The following is an 18,059-nucleotide window of genomic DNA, read 5'->3' as shown; positions in this document are numbered from 1 at the left end:
CAAGTTTTATTCTTCAACCAGAATGATAATCGGTCTGTATGCGAACAAAACTGAAGAACGTTGACCACATAGAATCAAGGTAAATATAAAATACCTCTGTAGTATTCTATTTTTTCTTGTCTCCGGAGTTCTCCGTCTGATTCATAAGCAGTTCATCTGCTCTACAACTAGCCTGTTAAACCTGATGATGTGAGTTCGAACCCCACATGTGGCAGGTGCTTTCGATTCCAATAATAATTAGCTAGTTTTTCTTCCGAAGGTCGGTAATTCACTTCGGGCACTCCAGTTCTTCATAACTGTTAAAACTGGCGTCAACAGCAACAATCAATCAATGTCGGATTTGTAGGTCATGTTGAAAACATGCGATAACATGTGATTGACTAACACCACTATACCGTAATTCCTGCTCGTGAAAAAAAGCGTTTAGCTTGGAAGAGCTCTTTATTTATTGGAAGAATATTGTTTTGGTATATACCAATTGGTGTTTATCAATTGAAATTGATTTGTTGAACGTGCTAGAATACATGATGGGAGAGAGAGAGCTGGCCTTTACCTTTTTGATTATACATTTTATGAATGGTAAAAGTCAGATAAAAACCAGAGAACACTTAATGCCGTAATCACGACATAAACATTCACCGTCTATTGGCTTTTAATATCTTCTATGCACATATATAGATATATCTGGCATACAAACACAATATTTTACCAGTGATTTAGAGTGTTAATAAACTTAGTTTATTTGGTTCCTAAGTAGGTACATCTCTCAGTGCAGTAAAATGTTTTAAAACGGACAACAGTGTAGTTATTGCTGACTAGTCATATTTTTATAATTGAAGATTTTGATTTTTAATAAGATATTTCTGTTCCCAAATCAGGTCTTTAGAGGAATGAACAAGAATGCAGCAAAATTTACCTGTAATATAAGACATATAAATATTGAGTAGTGTCTTTTGCTTACATATATAGGTTATTTGCTTTCAACAAAATAAGAACGAAGCTACTAAAGTACAATTATAAATATTTCACTAATTCAGGATAAATGAATTAATCAAGTGCAGTCATAATGGGTTTCCCAACACACACCAGGAACCATACGACACTGCTCAATGTTCCCAACACACAATAAAAAACATACGACTATGCTCAAAGTTTTAAACTACAACCAGGGGCGTGTCCAGGATATTTGAAAGGGGGGGCGTAGAATAAAAAATTTAGCCGAGCGAAGCGAGGCGAAAATTATTTTGGACCTTTTTTGGCTTAAAAACATAAAATAATAGAGAATTGCATTAATGTAACGGTTCCTGACTTGGAGCATGTATATTTTATAGTTAAAGTGTCAGGGTGTGACATTTTTTATGCCGAGTTTCTATGGTATATTAAAATGATTGGATGGATCTTAACAGCAGTAGACCAATAACGAGAAATTCTAAACTCAAGGGTATAAGGAGTAACTTAACATTTCAATACCTAGGCCAGGATTTTAAGAACGAGAGGCGTGATTACGGTTGAGGGTCCATGGGGAAGCTCAGAAGCTCCTGAATCGAACACGCCGGACTCCGAGAAACGAAATTTTACGGTTGATGATGACCCATCAAATTGGGGAATCCGTATAAAAAGAAATCAGAGTATGTGTTTAATTAATGAATATGATAAATTGCCATCATTCAATACAATACTAGCAGATTATAACGATAGTTTTTTTTTTTTGTTTTTTTTTTTTTTTTTAAAGGGGGGGGGGGGGGGGGGCGTACGCCCATTACGCCCTTACCTGGACCCGCCCCTGACAACACAAGCTACTCAAGGTCACATGTAAAGTTTTCTTAGTCAGTCTTAACATACAACAGAAACCACACGACGCTGGTCAAGGTTAAACATGATGTTTCCCCAATAAACCAAAGAGACCACGTGTGGCTGCTCAAGGTCAAACATAAGGTTTTCCCAATTACATACCACGTGGACCACGTGAGGCTGCTCAAGGTCATACATAATTTTTCCAAACATACAACAGAGAATACGCAAGGCTGCTCAAGGTCAAACATACGGATTTCCAAACATACAACAGGAACCATAATATGCTGCTCAATGTCAAACAAAACGTTAACCCTGTCAACATATAGATCGGTACTAAACACGAAAGCAAAAGACGAAGGACATATGGTACCGATCTAAGAGTACACGTACATGCAATTTACTGAAAGGTAGTTCAAAGCCCCATTTCAACTAATGGATAAAGCATGTTACTCAGATTCAAATATCAGTACACACACCCCTTACGGATTTGTTTGAAGATATTATTAGCTGTATAAAAACGCATATAAAACTGGTGCAATAAATAATTTCATTGTTCTTTTAAAACCCCCAACAAAAATACGATAAAAGACAACCCAAACAAATGGCTTCTGTTAGATTCTAAAATACGCTTTATTTTCTGCCATCAATCTTTTTTAATCCTGCACTTTTTAAAAAGTGAAAATACTATAGAATAAAATACTTGGTATTGGGAAAGAAACAACAGATTGTCGTGTTTGAATACTGTTGACTAACTTGAGTCAGGGAATAAGAAAATTACTCTAGTTATTATTGTTTTGTTGTCTTCTCTGTCTGATTTGTTCATGACCAACCCTTACTCGTAAAAAGATCCATGGCTTCTAAATATAACCATACTATTCCCTTCTTTATGATATTTGTGAAATTTGCTTTACATCCATTTCGATACTAGTATTATGAATTATAGGTTGAACGTGATGGAGAACACGAAGAGCTGAAATATTTTGACCTTGACCTTTTTGCTTATACAAAAATGTATGATAAATGCGACATTGGTAGGAATACATGTAGTTGGATAAAAACCAGAGAACACTTAATGCCGTAATCACGACATAAATATTCACCGTCTATTGGCTTTTAATATCTTCTATTCAAATATATAGATATATCTGGCATACAAACACAATATTTTACCAGTGATTTAGTTTGTCAATTCATCTGTTTTATTTAGTTTTAAAAAAGATTTATCTTACATTGCAGTGCAGTGGAACGTTTTAATACGACGGTTATTGCAAACTAAAGATTTTGATTTATAGTAAAATAATTCTGTTCCGAAATCAGGTCTTCTTTATAGGAAAACAAGAATGAATGAAGCAAAACTGCGAAGATGATATAGAGGTTAAAAAAATAGACTCACTATTGAGGAGCGTTGTTAGCTTTCTCAAAAGGCTTTGTAACCTTTTCCCAACAAACAACATACTCCACACAACACTGCTCAATGTCAAACATAAGAATTTCCCAACATACAACAAAAACAACTAAACGCTGCTAAATGTCAAACAAGACTATCGCAACATATAACAGAAACCACAAGACGCTGCTTTAGGTCAAACAAGGCTTTTGCAATAAACAACAGAAACCACACCACACGACGTTGCTCAAGGTCAAACAAGGTTTTCGTAACATACAACAGAAATCACAGGACGCTGCTCAAGGTCAAACAAGGCGTTCGTAACATGCAAAAGAAACCACATGACGCTGCTCAAGGTCAAACAAGGCGTTCGCAACATGCAACAGAAACCATACGACGCTGCTCAAGGTCAAACAAGGCTTTCACAACATGCAACAGAAACCACACGACGCTGCTCAAGGTCAAACAAGGCTTTTGCAACATGCAACAGAAATCACACGACGCTGTTCAAGGTCAAACAAGGCGTTCGCAACATGCAACAGAAACCACAATACGCTGCTCAAGGTCAAACAAGACTTTCGCAAATATATAAGAAACCACAGGACGCTGCTTTGGGTCAAACAAGGCTTTTGCAATATACAACAGAACCTACACCCACACGACGTTGCTCAAGGTCAAACAAGGTTTTCGCAACATACAACAGAAACCACACGACGCTGCTTTAGGTCAAACAAGGCTTTCACAACATGCAACAGATCCCACACGACGCTTTTCAATTTCAAACAAGGCGTTCGCAAAATGCAACAGAAGCCACACGACGCTGCTCAAGGTCAAACAAGGTTTTCGCAACATCATCAACAGAAACCACAATACGCTGCTTAAGGTCATACAAGGTTTTCGAAACATGCAACAGAAACCACAATACGCTGCTCAAGGTCAAACAAGGTTTTCGCAACATACAACAGAAACCACATGACGCTGCTTCAGGTCCAACAAGGCTTTTGCAACATTCAACAGAAACCACAATACGCTGCTCAAGGTCAAACAAGGTTTTCGCAACATTCAACAGAAACCACAATACGCTGCTCAAGGTCAAACAAGGCTTTCGAAATATGCAACAGAAACCACACGACGCTGTTCAAGGTCAAACAAGGCATTCGCAACATGCAACAGAAGCCACACGACGCTGCTCAAGGTCAAACAAGGTTTTCGCAAAATTCAACAGAAACCACAATACGCTGCTCAAGGTCAAACAAGGTTTTCGCAACATTCAACAGAAACCACAAGACGCAGCTCAAGGTCAAACAAGGTTTTCGCAACATTCAACAGAAACCACAATACGCTGCTCAAGGTCAAACAAGGTTTTCGCAACATGCAACAGAAACCACACGACGGTGTTCAAGGTCAAACAAGGTTTTCGCAACATACAACAGAAACCACAATACGTTGCTCAAGGTCAAAAAAGGTTTTCGCAACATGCAACAGAAACCACACGACGCTGCTCAAGGTCGAACAAGGCTTTCGCAACATGCAACAGAAACCACACGACGCTGTTCAAGGTCAAACAAGGCGTTTGCAACATGCAACAGAAACCACAATACGCTGCTCAAGGTCAAACAAGACTTTCGCAAATATATAAAAAAATAACCACACAGGACGCTGCTTTGGGTCAAACAAGGCTTTAGCAATATACAACAGAACCTACACCCACACGATGTTGCTCAAGGTCAAACAAGGTTTTAGCAACATACAACAGAAACCACATGACGCTGCTCCAGGTCAAACAAGGCTTTTAATCATGCAACATATCCAACACCACGCTGTTCAATGTCAAACAAGGCGTTCGCAACATGCAACAGAAGCCACACGACGCTGCTCAAGGTCAAACAAGTTTTTCGCAACATTCAACAGAAAATACAATACGCTGCTCAAAGTCAAACAAGGTTTTTGCAACATTCAACAGAAACCACAATACGCAGCTCAAGGTCAAACAAGGTTTTCGCAACATGCAACAGAAACCACACGACGGTGTTCAAGGTCAAACAAGGTTTTCGAAACATACAATAGAAACAGTTTGTCGCTGCTCAAGGTCAAACATAAGGTATTAATTGTTAAAAAGAATTAATACGTGCGTCTGACATGCTTATTCGTCCATGGCATTTAAAAACCAAATATTTAGAAAATGGAATTTATTTTCACAGAAGTTTGTATTAAATTCCATCTTTTTATCACATGGAAACTCGATCTTATTGTTTCAGAATTTCACATAGATTTGATGACTTTATTCAAGATAAAAAAAAACAACTAATACTCTATTACAAAGCTAGTGTAAATTGTGCGATACAGACATTTTTTAAAGGGGGTTCCAACCATATGACCTAATTAAAATGCATTCAACGGATCGTCAAAAAAGGGGTTCCAATCCCCACCATTAGGATCCTCAACTGGATGAAATTTAAATCCGCTTTCAATTGTCTCTCGTTTGAAACTTTTGCCTATCAGGTAGAAAACCGTACGTAAAATAATTTGACACACTAAATTTTCTGTCGTAAACATTTATCCTAATACAAACAAAAGTTCCTAAATATATCAACAAAACCGTAAAATTCTACCTGAAGGAGTTTGACCCTTGAGTAACTGAATTTATCATATCGTTTACATGTTTAATAGTGGCAAGTACTAAAGGGATGACTACTGCTTGTATGAATATCGGCCAGTAACAGATGGCTAATTTATTATTTTCTCATCCATCCCCTGGTAGTCTAAAAGCTTGTTATTAAGTGGTTGTCGTTGATTGATAAATCAGGCTAGGCTGTTGGTTTTCCTGTTGGCATTGTTTAACTTTTGTCGGAGCCTTTTGATAGCCGACCTAACGGCATTGAGTTTCCTCATAATGCTATCGTTAAAGACCTAAGTTCTTATAAAAAAGAAGATGTGGTATGATTGCCAATGAGACAACTGTCCACAAGAGACCAAAAATGACACAGACATTAACAACTATTATAGGTCACCTTAAGTTCTTGCTTAGATTAGCAATCGTATCATGTCTTCTTATCATTATATTGGCGTGTAGCGTAATCTATTTGATGATAAAACATTGGCTTTTTTAGGCAGTAAAGTTCACCTAATTTATAAAATGAATTTAAATTTAAGATTTTTGTTATTTGTTATAAGGTTATAGAAATGAGAAAAAAGTACCTATAGGAGGCAACCAAACAACATAAGCGGAGTAAAACAATATCATGATAAGACAATAAAAACAATTATCATATACTTTAAAATAAAACAATAAATAACATATGATTTTTACTGTATGATAAAAAAGCATTAAATTAACGTAAACTCCATATTTTTGGAATTGGTGCTTAGCGGGCTGATATGAAAAGTGTATCAAGGCCCTTGTGCTGATAATACGACATATGATACGGATTTTGCCATGTTATCAGATTATTACATGGCATTTTTCATATCGCATGTATTATCAGCCCTAGGTTCAATGTCAGCCCAAGAGCGGCATGGCTCGAGGGCTGATATTGACCGAGGGCTGATAATACATGCGATATGAAAAATGACATGTTATGATCTTTTTATCATATGCTTCAACAGTAGAGAAAAATAACAGATTCATATATTGAGAGATCCTTTTGATTACGTGGTTCCCGAAAAGAAGTTGAAAGAGTAAAAAGTTCACGGACGTCGGACCCAAAATTTTATACATTCAATATGAAATCTTTCTATCATATATGCCTCAACAGAGAAAAAAAAACACATTTTAATATGAACGAATCGACAAAAAATAATTCAACAATATACATAGTGAACATTGTTTGGAAAAGTCAACTTTTTTAAAGTAACTTTCTAAATTATGTTTCAGAAAAACTTAAAAAATGCATTTATTTAATTTTTTTTTTTTTATTTTAATTTAATTATTTTACACAATATACTTTCCAGTATTCAAATAATTGTTTTGTACACTACTTTGTAATGTTTTTCACTGAAAACGTAGCATTGAAGTGTATTTTCCGGAATTTGCCGAGTATCACCGGAATGCCATGTGATAACGTTACGGAAAGGCATGTGATAACAATCGAAGCATGTGATAAACTTTTCATATCAGCCCGCTACCCACCAATTCGAAAAATATGGAAAAATACTTTAATTTAATGCTATTATCATACGGTAACAATCATATGTTATTTAGCCATGCGGCTCTTGTGCTGATATTGAACCTAGGGCTGATAATACATGCGATATGAAAAATGCCATGTAATAATCTTTTTATCATATGCTTCAACAATGGAGAAAAATAACCGATTCATATAGTGAATACAGATCCGTTCATGTGGTTCCCAAATAGAAGTTAAAGAGTTAACATTCACGAACGTCGGACCTCAAATTTAGTACATTGGATATGAAATATTTCTATCGTATGCATCAAAAGAGAAGAAAACATTTTAATATGGACGAATCGACAAAAAAAAAATAATTTAACAATCTACATAATGAACACTGTTTACTGTTTGGAAAAGTCAAATTTTATAAAAGTTACTTTCTAAATTATGTTTGAAACTTTTAAAAATGCATTTTTTTTTTTTACACAATATACTTTCCACTATCCATATAATTGTTTTGTACACTACTTTGTGATGTTTTTCACTGAAAACGTAGCATTGAGGTGTATTTTCCGGAATTTGCCGAGTATCACCGGAATGCCATGCGATAACGTTACGGAAAGGCATGTGATAACGTTCGAAGCATGTGATAAACTTTTCATATCAGCCCGCTAAGCACCAATTCGAAAAATATGAAATTTACGTTAATTTCATGCTATTATCATACAGTAAAAATCATATGTTATTTAGTCTAAGTATATGATAAATTATTCTATCACATGCTTCGATTGTTATCACATGCCTTTCCGTAACGTTATCGCATGGCATTCCGGTGATACTCGGCAAATTCCGGAAAATACACCTCAATGCTACGTTTTCAGTGAAAAACATTACAAAGTAGTGTACAAAACAATTATTTGGATACTGGAAAGTATATGTGTAAAATAATAAAAAAACAAAAAACAAACAAAAATATTAAATAAATGCAAGTTTCAAACATAATTTAAAAAGTTACTTAAAAAAAGAAGCATGTAATAGAAAGGTTTCATATCGAATGTACTAAATCTGGGGTCCGACGTCCGTGAACTTTTCAATCTTTGAACTTCGATTTTGGAACCACGTAAGGGACGACATCAGAAAAATCAATGAAGGATAAAAAAAACTTAATTCAAATAGTTTGGGGGTGGGGGTGGGGTCAAAATTGCTGCAAGTTTTGTTTAATTGACATCGATTTTATATATATCCTTATTGGTCAATCAGTTTTTCCCAAATTAAGTTAAGAGGGGGGTAGGGGGTCAGTGAAAAAACTATATGAATTAAGTTTGTTATCCTACATTGAACTTTTGGTGTCGTCCCTAAAAAGATCATAACATGTCATTTTTCATATCTCGTGTATTATCAGCCCTCGAGCCATGCGGCTCTTGGGCTTATATTGAACCTAGGGCTGATAATACATGCGATATGAAAAATGCCATGTAATAATCTGATAATACTACGTAAACCCAATCCTACTAAACCAGGGGTTTACTCAGGGTCATGTTCTACTAGTGGCATCCGTTGTGTTGTTCAAGGCAAACACAAAAAATAAATAAATCAGCAGTTCAATATGTACGAGTAATGGGAGATATTGGTATGCGTCAATAGGAATCAACTTAATCACACTAATAACCACCAAGACATTCGGGAGAATAATCTGCACAATCATCATCGGGTTCAAAGGGAAAAATGAGTGGCATGAATAAAATGATATATTCACATAATAAGTATGATCATTAAAACGTCAGTTCTGGGAAATATGAGAAATAAACACCAGAAATCATATTTTGCAACAATTTTATTGTTAACTTCATAACATATAATATCACAAACAATTTATATAATAACATCTCTATGCGTCTGCCAAGACATTCTATTTTTACAGTGGTAATACGTTGATTGCACCACAACTATAATCATTAAAACACCATCCTTTCATCCTTCCATCACGTACATTAACAATCATTTAACCTTCCGCTATCAAGGTTAAAAACATATAACTCAAGTCTCATCATAAACAACCACTTAAACAGAATTTCCCGAACCCCCAAATTACCTAAAACGGACCATCGACAGATACATGTTTTTTTCCAACTAAACTTTTTTTATTTTAAAGCGTGAAATCTTGGATTTCTAGCATAATCGGTTTTGCAGCTCCTGTTAGGTATTTTTTCCAAGAAGATACAAGGGTATCGGATGAACATATGAAACAAATATTTAGTTACTTTCAACAAGGAAAAAAATCTAATTCGTTTTTCTAGCGATCACCATAAATGGTAAGAAAGTGTTTTTTTTTATATTACTGCGAGTATAAAAATGGAGAATAAATTGGAATTGACAATGTAATTTATGCTTTTTGAAAACCAAACGATTGTTTACTGATACAAGTTTCTACAGGGCACTATATTTTTAATATCAAAAGCTACTTATATAATTTAAACAATATCGCAAAACGAACATTGTGAATAATAGAACGTTGAACTTTTCTTAATATACTATCAAAGGTCAAAAAATTCCTTATTAATTAGACTTGGCACAGAACCTATAATACAGACAGAATGTATGCTTAACGGAGGGGAACACATTTCTGTAAATAAATGGGCAGATAACTCATCGCAATGAAGGTTAACTAGTAGTGAAATGAAGGCTATAAGGTTTTTAAGTAAGACTTCACTAACGGAGTAACAAAAAAAAAAGCTAAATTATACTTATTCCTCTTTTGCCGCCAAATGATAATCGCCAAGACAAAGAATTCCCCTTAAGGGGTGTTCCCCCTGTTCAATGTTAAAGTATATATTTACAATATGGAATGGATTGGGATAAATAAACGATTTGCCAAAATTTTGTTGAACATTCAAGTTGTATTTTACGTTTAGAGTATATGATCAGTTTTTATTAAGATAACCTTAAAAACAGTCCAAAATACTATTTTTTTTTTGCACAACTTCTTAATATAAATAAGCATGTAGTAGAAATATATTCTAAAGAAAGAAAAAAAAAACTTATAGCCCGAATGTAAATTATGGTAGAAAATTTGCCCCCCCCCCAATCTTTTTTTTTTAAACAACAACTGTTTATAAACCTTTAATATCACAAATGCTTATGGGATAAGATCGTTTGCAATGCACAAATTTGCAGCTTAACTGATTCTTTTTTTATAAAACCTTCCGGTCTCTAAAACTGTGTGAGTAAGTGAAAATGGTAACGGACTTTTAATTATAAGACACAGGGTTGGTTTCTTTTCCCCAATATTACAAATGTCCCTATTTATCGCACAGCATTTGTGAGATTTATCTTAAACATCCAAAGTATAATTCAAAATAATAAACAAGCTATTACTTTTGCTTTTGTCAATTTGTGTCATGGGTTAGTTAACCATATCCATTTCTTTCTGCAAAAAGTCATAATAAAAAGAATGCATGTAGATCAACGAAAACGTAGTTTTTCGCACATCTACTTAAGTTCCAAGGTTAACTAACCCGAAATGATCCTAAATGTCCTATTGAAGAATTAAATGGATTTCCCATTGGTAATAAGATTTAAAAACAACAATATTTTGATTATTTCAAGACGATTTAAGAATTAAAAGATTACACTTAAGGAGCAAATTCAGGGGTCGCATTTAAGCTTTTTTGTGTACTGGCCAGCCGGACCAGTGGACTAAAAATCTACTGGTCCGGCTCCAAATCTACTGGTCCTAAAAAATGTCGTTCATTCGACAAACACTAATATAAATAATAACCCAACCCCCACCCCCAATACGGGTAATTTATTTCGCAGTATTTTAAAATGAATTGAAATTGCCAAGCAGTCAGTGATTTTTTTCGACAATTCTCTACTGGTCCACCGGACCACCAGCTTTCAAAGTCTACTGGTCCGACGAAAATTCTACTGGTCTCGGACCACCGGACCAGCGCTTATTTCGACCCCTGAAATTACAATACCATTTCAGTTCACAAATTCCTTTAAAATAAATACTTGTGTACAATGTTGTTTTAAAGCTAGTTAAGGATTTCTCTAAATATAAAATTGATTCTGTCTAGAATTCTCTAGTGGATGTTTCAACTCTGTTACGATGTCCATATTCTTGACCAATACCAGATTATTCTAAAATATCTGGTTGGTCAATGCAAACTTCGAAGTGTCACTCAAACTTTCAACCCTAAAAAGGGGGTTGTTTTAAATTGGTACCAACTGAATTTGGTTACATACTGGTAAAATACATAGTTTTGATTAAGAAATAAAAATATATCTAAGTGAAACCATGATCCTATTGTTTGGATTTTATACTAATAAAATTCTTATTCTTATTCTTATTCCCTGGTTTCAATGTAAGTGTTCTATGTGATTTGTTTTATCTCTCTCTCGGGATTAAAGCTGATACTAGCTAGTACTCAATAAATATAATAATGTTTACCTACATTCAATATATACACATAAATAACACTATAACAAATGTAAAAAAACCAGATCAATAACATTGATTTATAAACACTAACAGTTTATAACAAGCATTCAACTTCTAGCACAGTTTATAACAAGCATTCAACTTCTAGTACAGTTTATAACACAATTTTTTTTTACAAACCCTGAACGACCGTTGTGTCGACAGTTTAAAAATATATTTACACCTTTGCCGGAAGCGCATAATGCCTCATCTCTTATTTTTTTGAGTGACTTTTCTAATTGGCAAGCAAAACATCTTAAATTAAAAATGTACTAATGCGAACAAATAAGAACAATATGATATTATGCAGAGGGTTTATTGAAATATTATGCATGGATTTCACTGTTTCAAAAAAACGGAAACCGTTGCATTGTAATAAGGAATTGAATGGCACGATCAACTCTAAAGTGGTATAACAAATATCACCATGAACACATCCACAGCAGGTTCATTTTTGTACGATACGAAATCCGCGGAGCGATACGACTCCCGAGGAACAATTTCACGACATCATAACACGGTGGATTAGTAACATCTTGGATAATCCTTAATAGGAATTGGATACAGATTATACCTACGGATACCACTAAACAAAGAGTAAGTGTTCCTTGGGATTCGGTTGCCTCCGCGGATTTCAGGTCGGAATACATCTAAATTAATTGCTAAAATAAGAGAAGTGCAATTAAGAAAGTTCACGTATCTAAAAGTTACATTTTATACTTTTTACTGTGTAATCTCTAGGAAAATACTTCTTTATAGTAAAACAGCCTTGATGATTTTAAACATGCACAGAAGTACGTTTTAAAAGAAAATATAGTCCAAATAAAGAGGTAGTTAACGTAAAGAAACATGACATTAGGACTACCAAGATATTTATAATAACAATATCGATACTATCGATTACATTTGTGCATGACAATCATAGCATAACATAACGACTTAATCGCACATCTAGTGTCAAATCGTTTGAGATACTTAACTGGTGTAAAATCTTTCCTGTGTAAATTTGACCGAGTTACCTAACTGGTGTAAAATCTTACTGGTGTGAAATATATTAAGTGGTGTAAAATCTTACTGGTGTGAAATATATTAAGTAATAGTTACTAATTAACTGGTCAAAAGTCGATTGAGTTACCGGCTGACTGGTGTAATAGGTTACTTGACTCAAATCGTTAGTTACCTAACTGGTGTAAAATATTACTGGCGTAAAATCGATGGAGTTACGTAACTAGTGTAAACAAGATTAAGTTACCTAACAGTGTAAAATCATACTGGTGTAAACTCGGTTAAGTTACCTATTAACTGGTGTAAAATCGATAGATTTATCCGACTGGTGTAAAATCGATTAAGTTACCCAGCTGGTGTAAAATCGCTTGAGTTACTTTAGTTGACACTAATGTCAAATTAAGTAAGCATCCTAACTGTTGTCATCTGTGGAGGAGGGGATTTAGGGAAATAATTTTTTATGCGTGGGATTGTTGTATTTAAGGAAGCCTTCAAAACTAGATTAACTTATATGTGTCTTAATACACGCCAAAATTACACGAACTTATATGTGACTTGCATTCCAAAATTACACGAACTTATATGTATCGTACATGCCAAAATTACACGAACTTATATGTGACTTACATGCCAAAATTACATAAAGTTTTATGTGTCTTACATGCCAAAATTACATTAACTTTTGAGTGTCTTACATGCCGAAATTATATGCACTTTTATGTGTCCTGCATACCGAAATCGTATGTAGTTTTATGTGTCTGATATGCCTATTTGGGTGCCTTACATTTCGAAATATAGGTAGTTTTAAGTGCAATAATAACATACCAATTTTAGGTAGCACCCCAAAATCATTTGCATAGTTAACGCATCTTAAAAAAACACCCATGAAATAAATCATGTTTTTGATTTTTGCTCGAACTACCATAACTGTAAACAGTATAATATGATTAATATTGAGAGTAAAAAGGTAAATAAAAAGCAAGACCCTCAAACGGCTGAGCATTGTCTCACGAAAACGTGATTGCTTGCTAGCATGGAGCTACCTATGCCTACTATAGCATGGATTAACCTATGCCTATACTATACGTTTAGTTTGGAAATGATGACGCAGGCAACAGGTTTCGGACATGATACACGTGATAGCTGATATGTAAAAAGGAGCAAAATACTACACCAGATTAATGCATATATGTACTTTAGGGACAGGACAATTTTTTTTGCCCTCTCATTTTTTTCAAAAATCCTTGAATTTTCGTTTTCTATCATTTCAATTATTTTGAGTTTTTCTGTATCATAAGAACATATATATATACTACAAATAACTTGTATTTGCTATTTACTATCAATTCCATGTTTACTATCCACAGCGGTCACTGATATAGTATATATCGATTGTGGATAGTTCACTTGGAATTGATAATAAATAGCAAATACAAGTTAATAGAAAACGAAAAATAACGTATTTGTAAAAAAAAAGGGGGAGGGCAAAAAAATTGTACTGTCCCCAAGTTCCTATGGATTAATGCAGCACTACTTTGAATATCACTATTTTGTATGTATCTTAAAAAAGACAAAAAGTATGAATCCAATAATACAATACAACATACGAATCAGAATAATAAAGATAAAAAAAAATCAGATGTAAACCATCTCAAGTACATTTTGCTGGTGCCAGAGTGGTCAACTTTCTGAAATGTAACATCACTTTTAACAGATTTCCAGTCAATAGGGACTCGGGTAGAATGGACTCCCCTCAGGACTCCCTAACACATCCCTTTATATCTTGTTACTGTGGAGGAAACTTCTTGTGTTACTTATGATTGAATAATGCCCTTGTATATTTTGGTCAGCTTATGCATGACATTTACTCAACAACAATTTTAATTCATATAGAATTTGTCATTTGATCAAGAATACTGATATATAAGATAGCCCAGAGAAGACGAGACATTTGTTAATACTGATGGCAAACCTCCAATACATGTATACCAGTTATAATTTGGATCTATTTAGAATAAATGTCGCCGGTCGTTCTCTTGTTCATTCAATGTCATTTACAGATTTTAATAGTAGAAAATGTTTAATCCTGAATAAATTAGCATTTAATAAAACTTTTGCGACAAATATCTAACATTAACAGAGGTAAACATCCACACTTTATAGATCTTATCTTATTCTAGACAGGTATTAAGGAAAAGCAATGATTGTTTTATTTTTAATTTTTTCTTGGAATCATTTTTTTTTAAAGGAATACTAGTAGTTGATCCACTTTTGTAATCTATGAACTCGGCAAAGGGTGCAGTTGTACAATAAATTTGAACAAGGAAATAAAAAAACTTTGATTTAAAACACGAACTATTTCAAGCAAACAAAGAAAGGGAAGTTTGTGGTTTTTCAACCGAATTTAAAGCCTTTTAAATGCATATTAATCATACTGATATTATACACACATTTCCCTACATGTGTTTAGCACATAATCCGGGAAATATGTACACATATATATATAACTTGTTCAGGATTTCTACACTTACATTTATATAACATCAACGGAAATCCTTTAAACTAAACAAAATGTAACCATGAATCTTCATTTTCTGTTGGTGTAGTTTTAGCAAAGCATTCAAAGCTATAGTTATTACCCGAATTACTATCCCAGTACGTAGTACCGTTTGTAGTGTAAGAAACAGCGAACTCGAGCTTATTATGAACCCCTAGAAAATCTGGAGCAACTATACTGAACGAAAATCTATCCGTAGGTCCATCACATGAATTTTGAACGTAGGAAGCTGAAATATCATGAAACGTTGCCCAGTTATTTGTGGTATATCTGATTCGCACTGATTTGTGAAATCCAATGTTTGCTACCCGCACAAAACCTGTAATGGTCATTTGTGTAATCACAGCATTTTCTAATCGAACTTTGTTTGACATTACTGATTGTATAAAGTCATCTTGTGCACCAGGTTGGGAGAAACAAGCCCCTAAATATCTACTTCCCATACTTTGTCGATCTTCATCAAGCCCCGTTTTTAGATCAGACATTGCTGAAGCCGGAATTTTCGGCGGAGCCTCCAAGTTGAGTACATGTCTGACATCCTCCAGATCTAATCCCATTGCATCTGCAAATCGTACCATTTTCTTTCTGCTTGGTGTGCCAGGCGGAGTTTTCTGACTTTTCAAAGACGAAGATTTCCTTAGTTCTGATTTGCAAAAATTAAATTCAGACTCTTCGTATTCAACCGGTTCATCTTCTTTCAATAATTCAGTAATAGATTTTTGAGAACCAAAATCCAACACATTTTCTGATTTGAATGGTTTGTCTTCAATTTTTAAGTGAGGTATACATGTTCCATCAAGTTTTTTTGCTTTTGAACATAAAAGACTAGATTGCATTGTTTTTAAATCCGAATTCCCCACTTGAACCTCCTGATGCCCTTCGCCAAGGTTGTCAGCATCATCAACCGGACTATTGATCGAATCGTCGTCACATTCATCGCTGTCATTTAATTTACCGTTCAATGAATCCTCGTCCAAATCATCATTCAAATTAACAAATACTCCTTCTTCACAAAAATCAGAATCATTTGAATGAATAGAAATTTCTTTTTCTTTAAAAAATGTATGTTTACCTGGTAATGGGTCGTCTGCTTCCTCGTCGAAATCTGTTCCGCCATTCATTGTCACACAATCTCTAAATCCTGACATTGTGTCTTTTATAATTTTATAAACGATCTTAGTCTTGCTGGCAAATGTAGACGATCTCTCAGGTGTACTACTGCGCCTTGTTACGAAATCGGCAGACACAGAATAATTGTCAAGAAAGCTCTCTTCTCCGTATGATAAATTCCGTGGTAAAAATAACTTAAAGTCAGGCTCTTCGTAATTAATTTCCTCTTGCACATCTTCATATGTTTGCATGCTACAATAAACAGTCTTCTTGTTTACATTGATTTACTTAATCAAAAATCATTATATGAAATTTAAATATAATCCTGTCAGTGTACGTTATGTATATTTATAAACCGGCTTCTTTCTTTTTCATAGGTCATAGATTGTTCAAGGACAAGGCCATTACCGGTGTTTTGACTGCGTAATTCAGCACATATTGCACACCTTCAGCGGTATTACGGAGTGTAACGGACATTTTTTTGCATATTTGTGAGATTTTAATCGGAATTTATCAAACACTAATAACTGCACACCAGAATAACAGTGATTTTATTAATTTTTGCTATGAATCACGTGATAAAAATGAAAGAAAATATATATCACATGACCTATTGACTATAAATAAATGACATATACGCGGGAAATATCCTCAAAATCGGAAGTACGTTTTTGTTTTTGTGCGTTTGAAAAAAACTGATAACTATTCTGAGATGGTATCTTTAAATAAATTTTGAAAATAATTCAAGTCATCAAATACGTGACATCGATTACAATTTGGCTAATATTTTGTCGGCGATTTATTGATTACAATTCCCTCAAGAGAAAATAATACTTTTGCAAAGGAGTAATCCGGTAAGAACCTTTTTTATTAGCATTTCAGAAATTTGTTAAAAGTATATTTTTGTTATTCATTCGGAAGAAAAATACTTTTAAATTTATTAAATAAATATGAAAGTGATTTCGACATTACACTGCGCATGAATCAAGTACTAATATCATTGTGGAAGACTGTGTTTTATAGTTGTTTATTTGTATGCCCCCCTCCCCCACTACTGTAAGTTTGGGCGCATATTGTTTTACCCCTGTCCCTCCGTCCGTCCGTCCGATTATTGGTATATAGTTATTCCGCATAACTCCTACTATATAGAGTTTGAATCCTAGGGAGAATTTGCACTTTGCTGTCTGTTTGTTCATTAAACATTTCCATATATTGAATTTGTACATGTGGTCATGATTTCGATTTTTATTAATATTTGCCCTTATGGAAGATAGTTGAATTTTTGTCATTTTTTGGAGTATTTACTTGCATAAGAGGAGCGTTTCCAGATATCTCCTACAGTTTTAATCCTAGGAAGTTTTCATTTTGCCGGTTGTCCGACATATATTGAAGTTGTGCATGTGGTCAGGGTTTTCTTTTGGGAGATAGTTGAACTTTGTCATTTTTTTGAGTATTTACTTGCGAAAGAGGAACGTTTCCATGCAACTCCCCTTACAGTTTGAATGCTTGAAAGTTTTACTTCTGCTGCGCTGTTTGTACATATATTGAAGGTGTCCATGTGGTCAGGGTTTTGATTTTTTTATTATTAATATTAGCTAGTTTGTGAATAGT

General features: G+C 34.3%; 1 protein-coding gene across 1 annotated transcript; it reads right to left on the bottom strand.

Annotated features, from left to right (window-relative positions):
- Positions 1-9,109: 9,109 nt before the first annotated feature.
- On the bottom strand, positions 9,110-17,019 carry LOC139522799 (protein phosphatase 1 regulatory subunit 3E-like). Its single transcript, XM_071316362.1, has one exon. It carries the CDS (start codon positions 16,697-16,699, stop codon positions 15,344-15,346), a length of 1,356 nt encoding a protein of 451 aa, XP_071172463.1. The 5' UTR covers positions 16,700-17,019; the 3' UTR covers positions 9,110-15,343.
- Positions 17,020-18,059: the final 1,040 nt, after the last annotated feature.

The sequence above is a fragment of the Mytilus edulis genome, chromosome 5 (assembly GCF_963676685.1).
Source record: "Mytilus edulis chromosome 5, xbMytEdul2.2, whole genome shotgun sequence".
Lineage (NCBI taxonomy): Eukaryota > Metazoa > Mollusca > Bivalvia > Mytilida > Mytilidae > Mytilus > Mytilus edulis.
Note: the sequence above shows the minus strand (reverse complement) of the source record. Positions and strands in the feature narration are given on the sequence as shown.